The following is a 19,197-nucleotide window of genomic DNA, read 5'->3' on the forward strand; positions in this document are numbered from 1 at the left end:
TCGGTCTGACCGAACCGTCCGGCTTCGGTACGACAAAGAGGCTCGAATAGAACCCTTCCCCCCGTTGGGACGGGGGAACGGGAACAATGACCCTCTGTTGACACAACCTTTGTATCGCAGCATTTACTACTTCTCTTTCTGGAAGAGAAGCTGGCAAGGCCGATATGAAAAAGCGGCGAGGGGGCATCTCCTGAAACTCCAGCTTTTACCCTTGGGACACTATGTCTAAGACCCAAGGATCCAGGGCTGATTGAAACCAGACCTGACTGAAGACCCGGAGACGGCCCCCCACCGGCACGGACTCCCGCAGGGGAGCCCCAGCGTCATGCGGTGGACTTGGTAGAGGCGGGGGAGGACTTTTGGTCTTGGGTGCCTGATCCTGCAGGCGACTTCTTTCCCCTTCCTCTACCTTTGGAAGCGAGGAAGGACGAGCCTTTACCTCGTTTGTATTTATTAGGTCGAAAGGACTGCATCTGTTGATGGGGTGCCTTTTTCTGTTGTGTGGAAACATAAGGAAGAAAAGATGACTTACCCGCAGTAGCGGTAGACACCAGGTCAGCCAGGCCGTCACCAAACAAGACACTACCTTTGAAGGGGAGAGCTTCCATATTTTTCTTGGAGTCGGCATCAGCATTCCATTGATGGATCCACAGTGCCCTCCTGGCCGAGACCGCCATGGCATTGGCTCTTGATCCCAAGAGGCCAACATCCCTCGCCGCATCCTTTAGGTAATCTGCAGCGTCCTTGATATAACCAAGAGTCAAAAGAATATTATCTTTATCACGGGTATGCATATCAGAAGCTAAATTATCAGCCCATTTAGCAATAGCACTACTCACCCATACCGACGCCACAGCAGGTCTGAGCAATGCACCAGCATTGGCGAAAATGGCCTTCAAAGACGTCTCCAGCTTGCGATCCGCTATATCCTTGAGAGCAGCCGTGTCAGGGGAATGAAGCGCCACCTTCTTGGACAAACGGGACAGAGCCTTGTCGACATTCGGAGACGACTCCCATTATTCCCTGTCATCAGAGGGGAACAGATACGCCATAAAAATTCTCTTGGGAATCTGCCACCTCTTGTCCTGCGACTCCCAAGCTTTTTCACAAAGAGCATTCATTTCATGAGAGGGGGGAATCTTCACCTCAGGTTTTTATCCCTTTAAATAGGCAAATCCTTGTCTCCTGAACTGCAGGTTCGTCAGAGATAGGTAAAACATCTTTAATAGCCACAATCATGTACTGAATACTCTTAACTACCCTTGGGTGTAAAGTAGCCTCATTAAAGTCGACATCTGAATCAGAGTCCGTGTCGGCATCTGTATCTACCATCTTTAAAAGTAAAGTTAGAATATCAGCTATCACTTTATTTGTTACTCATCTCCAAACCGGCTCTTACTGAAGTATGTATCCTGAATAAATAGTCTTAAAAACACAATCCAAATTATTAAAATATGCAGCAATAACTGATGTTTATTTTCTGGTCTACATTACATTTCTTGTAATAAGACATACTAAACTATTACTAAATAAGTTAAAATGTATGATTATTGTTAAATCTAATAATTTGAACAAATTGGAGTACATATTAACAGCAAAATACAAACCATCTGCTTTGAGTCACATTTACCAGTGCATGTTAGAGTTGCTGCATGTTCTCTTTCTGCTTGTGTTATCTTTGAGCCACTATCTTGTCGAGTGTAGTATGTTATTCCGGCGGCCGGGATCCCTGTGCCCAGCATGCCAGCACCGGGATCCCGACCGCCGGCATGCTGGCAGCTGGGCGAGCGCAAATGAGCCCCTTGCGGGCTCGCTGCACTCGCCACGATATTTGCATATTCTGTCACTAGGCCCACAACTTCTCTTTGACCCTTGATGTAGCTTTGTGGCATTTACAGAAGAGAGGCAGTTCTCATAACCCCACTACCACTTACCACATCAGCCCTGCTGTACTTATCCAAAGGCACTTAGGTGAGTTAGGAGGTGAGCCCTCATTTCTGTAGAACTGCACTAAGCTCCAATGTACAGTACCACTGGCCACCAGGGAAGTGTTCCATGGGTCTTGCATAGGGCCGTCTTTTTATATGGGCTCAGTGGGGCCCCAGGAGTAGAAGGGCCCTAGACTGATAGTTGGAGGTCCCCTTTTTCCAGGAGTACCCAAATTTTGAAAATCGGCCCTGGGGAACCGGAGATATCTGACTTCAAAGCAGTGGTCTCCATCCGAGCCTGTTAATTGTTCTTCCCAGACAGATATCTTGGGTTCTATCTTCTATCTGACTTAGAGTATTTCTGAGTGTATACTTCAAAAGCTTGGACTCTCCATTTTCGGTGGACACTGGCAGCTTGTCTCTACTATGCCCAGAACCAGAGATATCAGCCTTCCAGCAGCTCGGCCTCTGCTCCAGCTCCACACGCCTGGTATGTAGTATTATATTTTAGTTGGTGGATTCCTCTGGCTTTTGAACTCTGATCCCCAAGTCCCTAGTATCTCCTGAAAGGTGGGACTCTCTAGTATTTTATCCCATTGAAAAGTAAGAAATCTATTTCCAGGAACTGGAGATATCTGCAGTCAAGTAATCTGCCCCCCCACCAGAAAATGATGAATATTAAGCACACTCCACTATCCACCCCTATTCTGCATATTAAACACCCCCTACCACCCTGGAAGTCATTTACTGGGGCCCATTCATTCTGCCCAATATCCTCTTCTACAGTTTAGTGTTCTCCATCCCACCCCATCTTCCACCATCTATGCAGTAAAGGAGTGATTAGTAGAAATTACTGTTCCAAGTCCTACATGCTCAGCAGAAGATAGAACACCCCCTACCACCTGCGGGACATCAAATCTGCCAATGATAGCACACCCCTACTGCTGGAGGATGGGTAGGGGCCCCAGTGCATTGCTTTGCCCAGGGGCCTACACTGCTGTTAAGACGGCCCTGGTCTTGCAGGTTAATAGATCTTGAAGGCTAATTAAAAAGGAGATATAAGTATATATGCTTCACCACTAGAAGTGCAAATATAATGTTAAAACCTACTTTAACCACTTTATGCAACAAATGTATTCACAAATACTGTTCATTAAAATAAATTAATAATTCAAATAAATAAATTGCAATAAAATTGACCACATACAGTACAAGCATATTTTATTTAATGGCCCTTTTTGAATACCATACTGCAATCAGTCTTAAAACTGTCCAAGCGCCATAGGGGGTGATTCAGACCTGATCGTAGATGTGCTAACTTTAGCTTCCCTGACATGCGGGGAGACGCCCAGCACAGGGCTAGTCCGTAGTGATGAGCACCGGAAATTTTTCGGGTTTTGTGTTTTGGTTTTGGGTTCGGTTCCGCGGCCGTGTTTTGGGTTCGAACGCGTTTTGGCAAAACCTCACCGAATTTTTTTTGTCGGATTCGGGTGTGTTTTGGATTCGGGTGTTTTTTTTCAAAAAACCCTAAAAAACAGCTTAAATCATAGAATTTGGGGGTCATTTTGATCCCAAAGTATTATTAACCTCAATAACCATAATTTCCACTCATTTTCAGTCTATTCTGAACACCTCACACCTCACAATATTATTTTTAGTCCTAAAATTTGCACCGAGGTCGCTGGATGACTAAGTTCAGCGACCCAAGTGGCCGACACAAACACCTGGCCCATCTAGGAGTGGCACTGCAGTGTCACGCAGGATGGCCCTTCAAAAAACTACTCCCCAAACAGCACATGACGCAAAGAAGAAAAAAAAGAGGCGCAATGAGGTAGCTGTGTGACTAAGATAAGCGACCCTAGTGGCCGACACAAACACCTGGCCCATCTAGGAGTGGCACTGCAGTGTCACGCAGGATGGCCCTTCCAAAAAACACCCCCCAAACAGCACATGACGCAAAGAAAAAAAGAGGCGCAATGAGGTAGCTGTGTGACTAAGATAAGCGACCCAAGTGGTCGACACAAACACCTGGCCCATCTAGGAGTGGCACTGCAGTGTCACGCAGGATGGCCCTTCCAAAAAACACCCCCCAAACAGCACATGACGCAAAGAAAAAAAGAGGCGCAATGAGGTAGCTGTGTGACTAAGATAAGCGACCCAAGTGGCCGACACAAACACCTGGCCCATCTAGGAGTGTCACTGCAGTGTCACGCAGGATGGCCCTTCCAAAAAACACCCCCCAAACAGCACATGACGCAAAGAAAAAAAGAGGCGCAATGAGGTAGCTGTGTGACTAAGATAAGCGACCCAAGTGGCCGACACAAACACCTGGCCCATCTAGGAGTGGCACTGCAGTGTCACGCAGGATGGCCCTTCCAAAAACTACTCCCCAAACAGCACATGACGCAAAGAAAAATGAAAGAAAAAAGAGGTGCAAGATGGAATTGTCCTTGGGCCCTCCCACCCACCCTTATGTTGTATAAACAGGACATGCACACTTTAACCAACCCATCATTTCAGTGACAGGGTCTGCCACACGACTGTGACTGAAATGACGGGTTGGTTTGGACCCCCACCAAAAAAGAAGCAATTAATCTCTCCTTGCACAAACTGGCTCTACAGAGGCAAGATGTCCACCTCATCATCATCCTCCGATATATCACCGTGTACATCCCCCTCCTCACAGATTATCAATTCGTCCCCACTGGAATCCACCATCTCAGCTCCCTGTGTACTTTGTGGAGGCAATTGCTGCTGGTCAATGTCTCCACGGAGGAATTGATTATAATTCATTTTAATGAACATCATCTTCTCCACATTTTCTGGATGTAACCTCGTACGCCGATTGCTGACAAGGTGAGCGGCGGCACTAAACACTCTTTCGGAGTACACACTTGTGGGAGGGCAACTTAGGTAGAATAAAGCCAGTTTGTGCAAGGGCCTCCAAATTGCCTCTTTTTCCTGCCAGTATAAGTACGGACTGTCTGACGTGCCTACTTGGATGCGGTCACTCATATAATCCTCCACCATTCTTTCAATGGGGAGAGAATCATATGCAGTGACAGTAGACGACATGTCCATAATCGTTGTCAGGTCCTTCAGTCCGGACCAGATGTCAGCATCAGCAGTCGCTCCAGACTGCCCTGCATCACCGCCAGCGGGTGGGCTCGGAATTCTGAGCCTTTTCCTCGCACCCCCAGTTGCGGGAGAATGTGAAGGAGGAGATGTTGACAGGTCGCGTTCCGCTTGACTTGACAATTTTGTCACCAGCAGTTCTTTGAACCCCAGCAGACTTGTGTCTGCCGGAAAGAGAGATCCAAGGTAGGTTTTAAATCTAGGATCGAGCACGGTGGACAAAATGTAGTGCTCTGATTTCAACAGATTGACCACCCGTGAATCCTTGTTAAGCGAATTAAGGGCTCCATCCACAAGTCCCACATGCCTAGCGGAATCGCTCTGTGTTAGCTCCTCCTTCAATGTCTCCAGCTTCTTCTGCAAAAGCCTGATGAGGGGAATGACCTGACTCAGGCTGGCAGTGTCTGAACTGACTTCACGTGTGGCAAGTTCAAAAGGTTGCAGAACCTTGCACAACGTTGAAATCATTCTCCACTGCGCTTGAGACAGGTGCATTCCACCTCCTATATCGTGCTCAGTTGTATAGGCTTGAATGGCCTTTTGCTGCTCCTCCAACCTCTGAAGCATATAGAGGGTTGAATTCCACCTCGTTACCACTTCTTGCTTCAGATGATGGCAGGGCAGGTTCAGGCGTTTTTGGTGGTGCTCCAGTCTTCTGTACGTGGTGCCTGTACGCCGAAAGTGTCCCGCAATTCTTCTGGCCACCGACAGCATCTCTTGCACGCCCCTCTCGTTTTTTAAATAATTCTGCACCACCAAATTCAAGGTATGTGCAAAACATGGGACGTGCTGGAATTTGCCCATATTTAATGCACACACAATATTGCTGGCGTTGTCCGATGCCACAAATCCACAGGAGAGTCCAATTGGGGTAAGCCATTCTGCGATGATCTTCCTCAGTTGCCGTAAGAGGTTTTTAGCTGTGTGCGTATTCTGGAAAGCGGTGATACAAAGCGTAGCCTGCCTAGGAAAGTGTTGGCGTTTGCGAGATGCTGCTACTGGTGCCGCCGCTGCTGTTCTTGCGGCGGGAGTCCATACATCTACCCAGTGGGTTGTCACAGTCACATAGTCCTGAGCCTGCCCTGCTCCACTTGTCCACATGTCCGTGGTTAAGTGGACATTGGGTACAACTGCATTTTTTAGGACACTGGTGAGTCTTTTTCTGAGGTCTGTGTACATTTTCGGTATCGCCTGCCTAGAGAAATGGAACCTAGATGGTATTTAGTACCGGGGACACAGTACCTCCAACAAGTCTCTAGTTGGCTCTGCAGTAATGATGGATACCGGAACCACGATTCTCACTGCCCAGGATGCCAAGGCCTCAGTTATCCGCTTTGCAGCAGGATGACTGCTGTGATATTTCATCTTCCTCGCAAAGGACTGTTGGACAGTTAATTGCTTGGTGGAAGTAGTAAAAGTGGTCTTACGAGTACGACTTCCCCTCTGGGATGACCATCGACTCCCAGCAGCAACAACAGCAGCGCCAGCAGCAGTAGGCATTACACGCAAGTATGCATCGGAGGAATCCCAGGCAGGAGAGGACTCGTCAGACTTGCCAGTGACATGGCCTGCAGGACTATTGGCATTCCTGGGGAAGGAGGAAATTGACACTGAGGGAGTTGGTGGGGTGGTTTGCGTGAGCTTGGTTACAAGAGGAAGGGATTTACTGGTCAGTGGACTGCTTCCGCTGTCGCCCAAAGTTTTTGAACTTGTCACTGACTTATGATGAATGCGCTGCAGGTGACGTATAAGGGAGGATGTTCCGAGGTGGTTAACGTCCTTACCCCTACTTATTACAGCTTGACAAAGGCAACACACGGCTTGACAAATGTTGTCCGCATTTCTGTTGAAATACTTCCACACCGAAGAGCTGATTTTTTTGGTATTTTCACCAGGCATGTCAATGGCCCTATTCCTCCCACGGACAACAGGTGTCTCCCCGGGTGCCTGACTTAAACAAACCACCTCACCATCAGAATCCTCCTGGTCAATTTCCTCCCCAGCGCCAGCAACACCCATATCCTCCTCATCCTGGTGTACTTCAACACTGACATCTTCAATCTGACTATCAGGAACTGGACTGTGGGTGCTCCTTCCAGCACTTGCAGGGGGCGTGCAAATGGTGGAAGGCGCATGCTCTTCACGTCCAGTGTTGGGAAGGTCAGGCATCGCAAACGACACAATTGGACTCTCCTTGTGGATTTGTGATTTCGAAAAACGCACAGTTCTTTGCTGTGCTTTTGCCAGCTTGAGTCTTTTCATTTTTCTAGCGAGAGGCTGAGTGCTTCCATCCTCATGTGAAGCTGAACCACTAGCCATGAACATAGGCCAGGGCCTCAGCCGTTCCTTGCCACTCCGTGTGGTAAATGGCATATTGGCAAGTTTACGCTTCTCCTCCGACAATTTTATTTTAGATTTTTGAGTCCTTTTTTTACTGATATTTGGTGTTTTGGATTTTACATGCTCTGTACTATGACATTGGGCATCGGCCTTGGCAGACGACTTTGATGGCATTTCATCGTCTCGGCCATGACTAGTGGCAGCAGCTTCAGCACGAGGTGGAAGTCGATCTTGATCTTTCCCTATTTTTGGAACCTCAACATTATTGTTCTCCATATTTTAATAGGCACAACTAAAAGGCACCTCAGGTAAACAATGGAGATGGATGGATACTAGTATACTTATGGATGGACGAGCGACTGCTGACACAGAGGTAGCTACAGCCGTGGACTACCGTACTGCGTCTGCTGCTAATATAGACTGGATGATAATGATATAAAATATATATATATATCACTACTGCAGCCGGACAGGTATATATTATATAATGACGGACCTGCTGGACACTGTCAGCACTGCAGACTCCTAAAGTAAGCTACTAGTATCAAGAAGATAGAAAAAAAAAAAACACCACAGGTAGGTGGTATACAATTATGGATGGACGAGCGACTGCCGACACAGAGGTAGCTACAGTCGTGGACTACCGTACTGCGTCTGCTGCTAATATAGACTGGATGATAATGATATAAAAAATATATATATATATCACTACTGCAGCCGGACAGGTATATATTATATAATGACGGACCTGCTGGACACTGTCAGCACTGCAGACTCCTAAAGTAAGCTACTAGTATCAAGAAGATAGAAAAAAAACACCACAGGTAGGTGGTATACAATTATGGATGGACGAGCGACTGCCGACACAGAGGTAGCTACAGCCGTGGACTACCGTACTGCGTCTGCTGCTAATATAGACTGGATGATAATGATATAAAAAATATATATATATCACTACTGCAGCCGGACAGGTATATATTATATAATGACGGACCTGCTGGACACTGTCAGCACTGCAGACTCCTAAAGTAAGCTACTAGTATCAAGAAGATAGAAAAAAAAAACACCACAGGTAGGTGGTATACAATTATGGATGGACGAGCGACTGCCGACACAGAGGTAGCTACAGCCGTGGACTACCATACTGCGTCTGCTGCTAATATAGACTGGATGATAATGATATAAAAAATATATATATACATCACTACTGCAGCCGGACAGGTATATATTATATAATGACGGACCTGCTGGACACTGTCAGCACTGCAGACTCCTAAAGTTAACTACTAGTATGAAGAAGATAGAAAAAAAAAAAACCACCACAGGTAGGTATACAATTATGGACGAGCGACTGCCGACACAGAGGTAGCTACAGCCGTGGACTACCGTACTGCGTCTGCTGCTAGTATAGACTGGATGATAATGATATAAAAAATATATATATATTACTACTGCAGGACAGGTATATATTATATAATGACGGACCTGCTGGACACTGTCAGCAGAATGCGTTTATAGAATAAAAACACCACACGACGAGTGTTTAACTTTTTCAGGCAGACAATCACAATATACTGGTGGTCACTGGTCACTGGTCAGTCACACTGGCAGTGGCACTCTGGCAGCAAAAGTGTGCACTGTTAAATATATGTTCTCCTGCTATAACTGCTCCCCAGTCTCCCCCACAATTAAGCTGTGTGAGCAGTGAGCACTCAGCACAGTCAGATATACATAGATGATGCAGCACACTGAGGCTGAGCACAGATATGGTATACTGTTACTGTGTCACTGTGTATCGTTTTTTTTCAGGCAGAGAACGGATTATATTAAATAATAATAAAACTGCACTGGTGGTCACTGGTCAGTCACTAGTAAACTCTGCACTCTCTGAGTACTCCTAAGCTCCAGTAAATCAAGTGTCTCACTCTCACTATCTATTTCTATTCTAAACGGAGAGGACGCCAGTCACGTCCTCTCCCTATCAATCTCAATGCACGTGTGAAAATGGCGGCGACGCCATTATATAGATATATATTATTATATATATATTATTATATATATTCTTATATAGAATCCGAGTCTCGCGATAGAATACGAGCCTCGCGAGAATCCGACAGCGGGATGATGACGCTTGGGGCGCGCTCGGGTTAGCCGAGCAAGGCGGGAAGATCCGAGTCTGCCTCGGACCCGTGTAAAAAGCGTGAAGTTCGGGGGGTTCGGTTTCCGAGAAACCGAACCCGCTCATCACTACTAGTCCGCCCCGCTAGTCAGGCCCAACCCCCCCCCCCCCCCCGGCAGAAGTACAAAAGCATCGCACAGCGGCGATACTTTTGTACTTCAGGAATAGCACCCTACCAGCGCAGCTCCTGCGCGCTGACAGGGAGCTACTCGTTGCTGCCCGGGTCGCAACGGCTGCGTGTGATGTCACGCAGCTGCCGCGGCCTGCCCCCCCGGCGGTCCAGCCACGCATGCATTGCCCAGAACGCACCCCCCTAAACGGCTGCAAAATGCCACCGTCCTGCCCCCACCTGCCCAGCGGCCGCCTCTGCCTGTCAATCAGGCAGAGGCGATCGCTGGGCTACGACAGCCCTCGGCTGTCTGGCATGCGCCGGCGCATGCGCAGTTTAGATCTGATCGCTGCTGTGGGTAAATGCACAGCACTGATCAGGTCTGAATCAGCCCCATAGTCCAGCCCAATGATTTTAGGGCCTAATGCAGAGTGATGTGATGTGCTCCTGTGTGTTTTTGCACAGTGGTCAATCAGATCCGAACTGCGCATGCGTATGCACCGCACTGCATCGGCGTGTTGCCCGGCAGCAACATGCATTAGTGCCCTGCGACGAGATGGTGCAAAAAAATCAATTTCCACAGGCTATCGCAAGGAGATTGACAGGAAGAGGCCGTTTGTGGGTGGCAACTGACCATTTTCTGGGAGTGTCAGTAAAAACGCAGGTGGTATCAAGCGTTTTCAGGGAGGGTGTCTGACGTCAAGTCCGGCCCCGATCAGCCTGATTGCAGCGGCTAAGTCCTGGGCTGCACAGAGACTGCACAAAATCAGTCTGTACAGCTCTTCTACACATGCAAATACAACACCTGCACAGAGAAAACCGGAGCGTATCTAGAGAGGAGGGGACCCATACGCATGCGTAAGTCTCCAAAAAAATGGCGCGGCGGCCATTTTTCCTGAGACCTGCGCATGTGCTGTAGACTCTGGCACTGTGCCAGAGTGTCTAGTGCTCAGACAGAGTGCTAACAGCGCTGCTGCGGGACTCGGGAGAGGAGGGGGTCCACACCCGGACACCAGAAAGGTAAGTACTGTATATAGAAGAAAGGAGTGCAGTGTGGGCCCCCTCTGGACTCAGGTGCCATGTGCACAGCACACACTGCACCCATTATAGATACACCACTGGCGAAAACCCACTCCCCTTGTAGGCGGCGACTATCTGATTGCAGGGCTGCAAAAATTGCTGCCCAGCAATCAGATCATACTTGCCTACTCTCCCGGAATGGCTGGGAGGCTCCCGAAAATCGGGTGACCCTCCCGGCCCCCCGGAAGAGCAGGTAAGTCTCCCGGAATCAGGGGTCCCCCTGCCCGTCTGCCCACTTAGTGTGTAAAGTGGGCGGTCCGGGCAGTTGATGACGCGATTCTTGCTGAATCGCGTCATCATAGCCACGCCCCCTGCAGTGCAATGCCGGGGATTGCGGCATTACAGAGAGGGGGCGTGGTTTAAAGGATGTGCCACCGAAACTCCTCCCCATCCCGCCCCTGCACCACCCCCGTCCCGCCTCCGGTCCACCTCCTTCCCACGTCACAGCCCTCCCCTGCCCCCCTGCTGAGCCGACCAGGCTGCTCTCTCCCGCAGAGAGCAGCCAGAATGTCGGCAAGTATGGATCAGATCTAAATTACCCCCTTAGTTAATTGCAGTCTTGCCAACACGCATGTAGCTGTCTTAAGTTTTGTAGTGTAGTAATCCAAATCATTCTCACAGATTCAGTAGTATTGCTGTTATCTACATAGTATCAGAAGTCTTTAATAGTGGTCTTTTCCATACATGGGACTGGGGGCCTAATTCAGATCTGATCACATCAGCAAACTTGTTAGCTAATGGGCAAAACCGTGTGCACTGCAGGTGTGTGTGTGTGTGTGTGTGTGTGTGTGGGGGGGCAGATATAACATGTGCAGAGAGAGTTAGACTGAAATCTAAATTGCAGTGTAAAAACAATGCAGCCAATATTTACCCTGCCCAGAGACAAAGTAACCCACCCAAATCTAACTCTCTCTGCACATGTTATATCTGTCCCCCCAAGAGTGCACATGGGGGGTAATTCCAAGTTGATCGCAGCAGGAATTTTTTTAGCAGTTGGGCAAAACCATGTGCACTGCATGGGAGGCACATATAACATGTGCAGAGAGAGTTAGATTTGGGTGTGGTGTGTTCAATCTGCAATCTAATTTGCAGTGTCAAAATAAAGCAGCCAGTATTTACCCTGCACAGAAATAAAATAACCCACCCAAATCTAACTCTTTCTGCACATGTTATATCTGCCTCCCCTGCAGTGCACATGGGCCCTCATTCCGAGTTGATCGCTAAGAGTCATCGCATCGCAAATGTCCAAAATGTAAGTATCTGCGCATGCGCAAATGCGTGATTACGCATGCGCGACGACATACGTACGACAACTGTGCAAAATTACTTTGGAAAAAAAAAGCCGTAACTGCCAAACGAAAACGAGGAGTGGCGTGGGCGTGGCGGAGGCGAGACTTCGCAATGCTCCGACATGGGCGTGAAAGTGGGCGTACTGTGTGGGAGTATGCAACTAGCATTGGGCGTTGTTTTCGCAAATAAACATTGTCGCTGTTAAAACTAACATAGGAAACCGTAGCACCATTCACGCAGCAGCAGAGTAGGTCTGCAGTTACTCTACATTTGCGAAGTACTGGTACAAGTGTGTATGCAGTAATTAGCAGTTAATTGGAGAGCACATTCATCTGATGTCCAATTACTTGTTAATTACTGAGCACATGAAAGTTACCAACCACCAATTGACTGAACACACATTACATGTTTATTCTACTCACATATTAATCTCACACACTGTCAAATAAGGTTGTTATTTGTGTTTACCTTGGTGTGTAAGCATTTTGTTGAAATGTTTTAATGTGTGTTAGACTACTAAATACAAACAAGTTACATTTTTAGATAAAGTTATAGAATTCTGCTACATTCTTATCAATTAACCAACACCCACATAATGCAGCATACACTATGATTTAGTTTTAAAAGTCACACTAATATATGTTTATAATATCTGTCAATGTTTTCAATGATGTCATGTTGACCAAAGATATTTAATCAAGTTGTCGTGTCTGTTTTATTAATATGGACATTAAAGTGTGGTGCAAAGCATACCTTTTTTTTTAAATTATTTACAATTTTAAGGAGAATTAGCAGATTGGTCACCAAGTGTCTATATGTTGACCTAATCTTTTGTTAACTAAGATTTTGCTAATGCATTACCTTCAAGAAATTGCACACATTTGTAATATGTTTTTTTTATTACGGGAAGAATATTACACAACATTTAAACATGGCTCCACATGAGTCTCACAGGCAGAGATAGACCAAGCACCAAGCAGATGGCACTGACAATAATTAGATAGCAGAACTCAGTACTCTGCAAATTTCTGCTTCTGACAAAAGTATCTTTTAAATGCATAAATTAAACATATTACACACCCTGCCACACACAAATTTGATACCAAATGAAAAAGAATTAGTATCCACCACACAAACACAACAATACACAGCACACTAGTGAGAGGAAGATGGCTCTGTTGTTTGTTAAAAGAAACTCACAGGCTACAATTCCTCCAAACAGAAAAAAGACATTTCACTAAGAGGGAGTGATTCATTCTGGCCACACAAGCCAACTCCAAAATAACATAGAGGCAACTACAAAAACATGGGTGCTGCCCATCTGGAGAGACATCACTTTCTTCTTTTTCTCCCCGCCTGAGGCTGATCTTCTTTGCTTGGTCTGCGGAGTGACCTTCGTTGGGCCTGCCCAGTGGCCTGTTCTTCCTGGGCAGGGGCAGGGGAGGGAGCCGATGTGGTTGGCTCTCTGCCACTGTGGGCAAGGGAGACAGCGATGGCCTGGAGCCCTTGCAAGATGTTATTTGCAAGGGTTTGGTTTGAGGAGGCCAGTTGTTCTTGGGCCTGCCTGATCTCTGCCAGACCTTGGCAGAGTTGAGCAACACCTTGCTCAACACAGGTTCGGATCTCAGTGAGCCGGACAGCTATCTGGCTTACCTCCCGGATGACCCCGTCTTGAAATGTGTTTAGGCTCTCACCATACCTAGCAATTTCAAGCAGGATCTCCGGGATAGCAGAGGGTTGGGTGGGGGGGCCAGTAGGAACCTGCATAGGTGGGTTTTGTTGGCCCACACTGCCAGACCCACTAGGTCCCTCCACCTCAGCCTCAACCACATAACCGGCCTGTGACTCAAACTGTTCACCCCCCTGTGCTGTGTTTTGTGCCAAGCAAATAGAAGAATGTGTGGGGAAAAAGTTGGAGTATAAATTAGTAAAAGATTCTAAATACAGTTCAAATTACAGACAAATAAATGTGTAAACTTACCTTCCAAGTCATGTCCCGTCAGAATCTCAGGCAGGTCCGTGTCCATATGAGACACCCCTTGGCCCTCCTCATAACTGACACAGTCCATCGCCATCTCCTCCAAGTCAGTATACTCCACAGCGACAGGTGGTCCACCCCCTGTAGCCCTTGAGGCATTCCACTCCGCAGCCCTCTTTGCCTTCAGGCGGGATTTGAAGTCAGCCCACCTACATATGTATTGTGAAAGAGGGACAAAGTTGAGTATTATTATTGGTTGTAGAAAATATATAGCACACATGTTCTGCTTGTGTTTGCTAGACAGAACATGATATGTAACTATATTTTTTGATCAACTTAGCACAGAAAATGGATTGTCAAGATGCACTTACCGTCGTCTCACTTCCTGTGATGTTCTGACGACAGAGCCAACTTCATTAACAGATTTTGTGATGTCTCTCCATATGCGTTCTTTTGAAGCAGCACCCATGTTTTTTGGCCCTCTATGTATTTTGGCCATGGCCTGCGTGACCAAGACACGCAACTCCCTCTTAGTGAATGCAGGCTGTCTTTTTTTCCGTCTGGAGGTAGCCTGTGAGGTTTCTTCTTGTTGTTCATCTCCATCTTCCTCCTCACTAGCAGCTTCTGTCTGCTGTGTTTGTGTGGCTAAAGTCAATTCTCCCTCAGTTGGCTCACTATGTGTGTGTGGCAGGGTATCCACACTCAATTGTTGAGGTTCAGAAGCAGAAATTTGCAGAGTACTAGGTCCTGCCTCCACATCCGCAGAGGCGGATTCTAACAAGCGCCTTTGCCACTCTAAGCGTTGTTTCTGCAATGCCATCTGCTGCTCTGCAATGCGGTCTAGCTCTGCTGCGATTTGCTCACGAGAAGCCATGTTTGTGATGACGTGTACGCCGAGGTGTGTGCGCTTATATACCTACGTGCGAATCGTTAATTCACACAGGTGTACACTATTAATCTGGTGAATGATTGCACTGCTTATTTAAGGGCCGAGTTTGCACGCTGTGAGTGTAGGTAGTTTGGAGTTTCATTTGTTTGTTGGCTTGTGCGTGAAGGTGCTAGTGGAATTTGCAGAGTGAGTAATTGTCAAGCATACCTTTGTCCTTTCGTTTGCGTTTGGAATATAGACAGTGTTGCATTGTTTATGCAATTTTTCGTTTGTGAGTATTGTGGAAATGTTATTGTTAATTTTTGGAAGTCAAAGTGTTTTATTAATGTTTTTTTGTTTAATTATTTAATCCCATATATATTTGGCAAGTCCATTTGTGAAAATAAACATGTGCTTATTATTTGTGACTATCATTTGTGTTCTCTTGTAGGTGCTTGTTTTTGGGTCATATAACCCTTTGAGATTTATTTGGATTGGTGTGCTAGGGAACACCAAGTTTTGCTTTCTTTTTGAGCAGGTAAGTGTCCTTGGCCTGTATTGGTGGCTGTTTGTTTTAATGGTCTGTATGTTATTTGTGACTATCATTTGTGTTCTCTTGTAGGTGCTTGTTTTTGGGTCATATAACCCTTTGAGATTTATTTGGATTGGTGTGCTAGGGAACACCAAGTTTTGCTTTCTTTTTGAGCAGGTAAGTGTCCTTGGCCTGTATTGGTGGCTGTTTGTTTTAATGGTCTGTATGTTATTTGTGACTATCATTTGTGTTCTCTTGTAGGTGCTTGTTTTTGGGTCATATAACCCTTTGAGATTTATTTGGATTGGTGTGCTAGGGAACACCAAGTTTTCATTTCTTTTTGAGCAGGTAAGTGTCCTTGGCCTGTGTTGGTGCCTGTTTGTGTTTTGTAAAATAGTTGAGTTTTTTTTTTTTTTGCCTTTTGGCTAAACCAAATTTTTTTTTACCAGGATTGATCTGCAAAGTAGTGTTTGTCTTTCCTGGTCTAGCTACTAAATGCCTATTATTTTTTGTTTGTGGTTTTTTATTGGTGTTAGTGAAGTTTTTTATGCAGAGAAATGTACCCATAAATTTTTTTTGGAAATTGTAAAAATAACATATGTATTTTTAATTAAATTTGTTCTTTATTTGTTATTTGCCAATTTTTTTTACATTTTGGACATGAATTCAACACAGAAAAAATGTACGCTCCTGCAGTAAGTTGACACCACATTTGTCAAAGCATTTTATTGTAGTATATTTGTCAAACTTTAGTTTTGTATTCTTCATCTTTGTTTTTTTTTTTTTAAAAAGTGTGTGATGTCAATATATATTGCAGCAGAAGCCCTACCTCCCCAACCCACGCCAGCACTCCCACCCCAACCGCAAGCCCCACAACCACAGCCGGCTCCTCATCAACCAAGGCAACGGAGGCGTGCTAGGCCACCAATTTTCCGAACCCGTGTCCTACTTTTTGGGATGCCAGATGATGTGGTGGTGCGTAGATACCGGCTGCCACCACATCTAATCCTAGACACTCTCTCCATAATAGAGAGTGATCTGGAGTCTGAAATTCGGTATCCTACAGCAATACCACCATTGACACAATTCCTTGCAGTGTTACATTTTTTGGCTACAGCCTCATATCAGCATGTTGTGGGAGACCTGGTTGGCATGTCGCAGGGCCAGTTCAGTAAGGTCCTGCGGCGTGTCTGCCAGGCTTTCCTAAAGCGGGTGAAGCAGTTCATTGATATGCCTTTGGATGTTGGTGCCCTAGATGTGGTGAAGCGGCAATTTGCGGAAGGTGGTAGTCGCTTCCCACATGTTATTGGGGTTGTGGATGGCACACATGTTGCTATTCAGCCACCAAGACATAATGAAGAAATTTTTAGAAACAGGAAACTGTTTCATTCTCTGAATGTAATGGTTGTTTGTGGGCCATCCCTACAGATCCTTTCCCTGAATGCAAAGTTTACTGGAAGTTCCCATGATGCATATGTCATTAGACAATCAGGGATATGGCAGAGATTAAGATCAAGTCAACGAGCAGACATGTGGTTATTGGGTGAGTTTTTGCTTTAATTTTTGAAACAATCAAAAATAACTTGACAAATATACTATTTTGAAATATTGGATTATCTACCAACAGGAGACCGTGGATATCCTTGCACCCCCTGGCTCATGACTCCTTACCGTAATCCCAGGCCAGGACCACAGATGGCATTTAACTCCGCGCTTACTGCCACTAGGCAGCTGGTGGAGCGCACAATTGGTGTCCTTAAAGGGCGGTTTCATGTGCTCCACCGCACTGGTGGCGACATCATGTATTCGCCGGAGATGGCAAGTAAAATAGTGGTCCTGTGCGCAATACTACATAATATCGCGGTAAGGAGTAGTGTAGAGCTTCCTCAGGCAGAGGAATTGCCTGATGAGGAGCCAGGGGTTGGTCCACGCTTCGGTGGGGGGAGTGTGACACGGAGGGGGAGCCAAGTGAGGGCAAGAATTGTTGCAGAATATTTCAGGTATAGTGTTTTTATATTTTATATTTGCAGAAATAATACAACACAGTATGCTTATGTTTTTTAAACCATGATTGCATTTTGTATGATCTTGTAAAGTGATTGGGTAAGGCTTTTGTTGTGTTGGAATGGGTAATTGTTTTTTTTAACAAAAACCAAAAACACGTTAAGCTTACAATGTTTATTTAGAAATTTAAATACTGTAATGTTAATAAATAGTGTCCTTATTTATTTTATATCCTCAAATCCTGATTCTGTAACCAAACACACAAACAAATGATACTCAATGTTTCACACTTTGTGACTGTCCAGCTGAATGAACACACGAACTGTGGTGAGTACACAGATATGGATAGTAATTTTATCTAAAGTCTGTGTCTCTGTGTGTGTTTTGTTTTCTTAAATTTGTGTTCAAAACATTTTCGCTTCTGCTAATGCGAATTTCCGCTCGTGCCAAATAACACTCTGCTCTTCACAGCATTGCTTAGAGCAATAAAGTTATTAGAAATGACAACATAGATTTTTGACCAATCACATGCTAACAGACACTATAAATATATGCCCAAATAAGGAAAACGCCATTGCCATGATGCGTGCAGCACCGTTCACCAGGCGGGAGCTCCGCGTGCTGGTTGCGGTGATGGACCGCCGCGTAGGCCGCGTTGGGCGCTTCATCCCCAATCGGGTGAAGCGCGAGGCCTACGCGGAGGTCCGCCGCCTGCTGCGGACTCGCGTCCGCAGCAGGCGGACAATCATCCAGCTAGAAAGGAGGTGGAGTGATCTCCGTAGGAGGACTCCAGATTTGTTGGCGGAGATCCGCCAGCAAATTCGGGCTCTGCATACACGAAGTAAGTTACCTTACATAATGTTTTGGTTCAAAATTGTGCTAATGGGTGTTTTTCCAAGTTTAGGGCTTCCGGAATTTATGGTTCAATTGTTCAATACAATGTGCACTGCAGGGGAAGCATATGTAACATGTGCAGAGAGAGTAATTTTTGGGTGGGGTATGTTAAATCTGCATATAAATTTGCATTGTTAAAATAAAGCAGCATGTATTTACCCTGCCCATAATTACTCAAACCAACAAAATCTAACTCTCTCTGCACATGTTATATCTGCCACCCCTGCAGTGCACATGCTTTTGGCCAATTGCAAACGAAATTCCTGCTGTAATCCCCTTGGAATTTCAATCATTTTACAGTAAATGGTAGGCTAATTGCAACCTGCTGTGTCCTTTTTTGGAAATTATGACACTGTGTGTGGTTAGGGAAAACAGTACTGACTGTAGCAAAGTAACACCAAACAAGTGCATGTTTCAAAAAAATAAGAAGCAGGCAGGAAAAAGAACCAAAAAACTTGATCAGTGCTGGCTATATAATAAGGTTCCTGGAATAGTAATCTGTTGCCTAGACCAATCACTATGACTCAATTGACTAGATGAAGGAATGAGCTTCAAAGTAAAAATTTGGACTCATTTTGTTTGCTGTGGCCAACATGAAGAGGATCTTAACATGTTTGCTTTGCTATTACAAAAAAAAAACATTTAACATTGAACAGAACATTGAGAAAAGAAATTGATTACTATGTAATTTCTCATGTTTACAAAATTTGTACACAATTATCATTCTAGGACAACAACAACGGCAAAACTCACCACCCCCTTCCCCTTCCCACTCCCCCTCACCTTCACACTCCCCCTCCCCTTCTCACTCCCCCTCCCCTTCTCACTCCCCCTCCCCTTCACAGTCCCCCTCAGCTTCC

The 19,197-nt window shown here is 45.8% G+C and overlaps 1 protein-coding gene across 1 annotated transcript in view; it reads left to right on the forward strand.

Moving 5' to 3' along the window:
* The window catches only part of LOC134934540 (putative nuclease HARBI1), a 29,123-nt gene extending 11,490 nt beyond the window's left edge, over positions 1-17,633 (forward strand). The window contains exons 2-3 of the mRNA XM_063929963.1: positions 16,232-16,982; positions 17,067-17,633. Of these exons, the coding sequence (XP_063786033.1) occupies positions 16,232-16,982; positions 17,067-17,503 (1,188 nt within the window). The 3' untranslated portion in view covers positions 17,504-17,633. The remainder of the gene's footprint in view (positions 1-16,231; positions 16,983-17,066) is intronic.
* Positions 17,634-19,197: the final 1,564 nt, after the last annotated feature.

This window comes from Pseudophryne corroboree, chromosome 6, assembly GCF_028390025.1.
Source record: "Pseudophryne corroboree isolate aPseCor3 chromosome 6, aPseCor3.hap2, whole genome shotgun sequence".
Classification (NCBI taxonomy): domain Eukaryota; kingdom Metazoa; phylum Chordata; class Amphibia; order Anura; family Myobatrachidae; genus Pseudophryne; species Pseudophryne corroboree.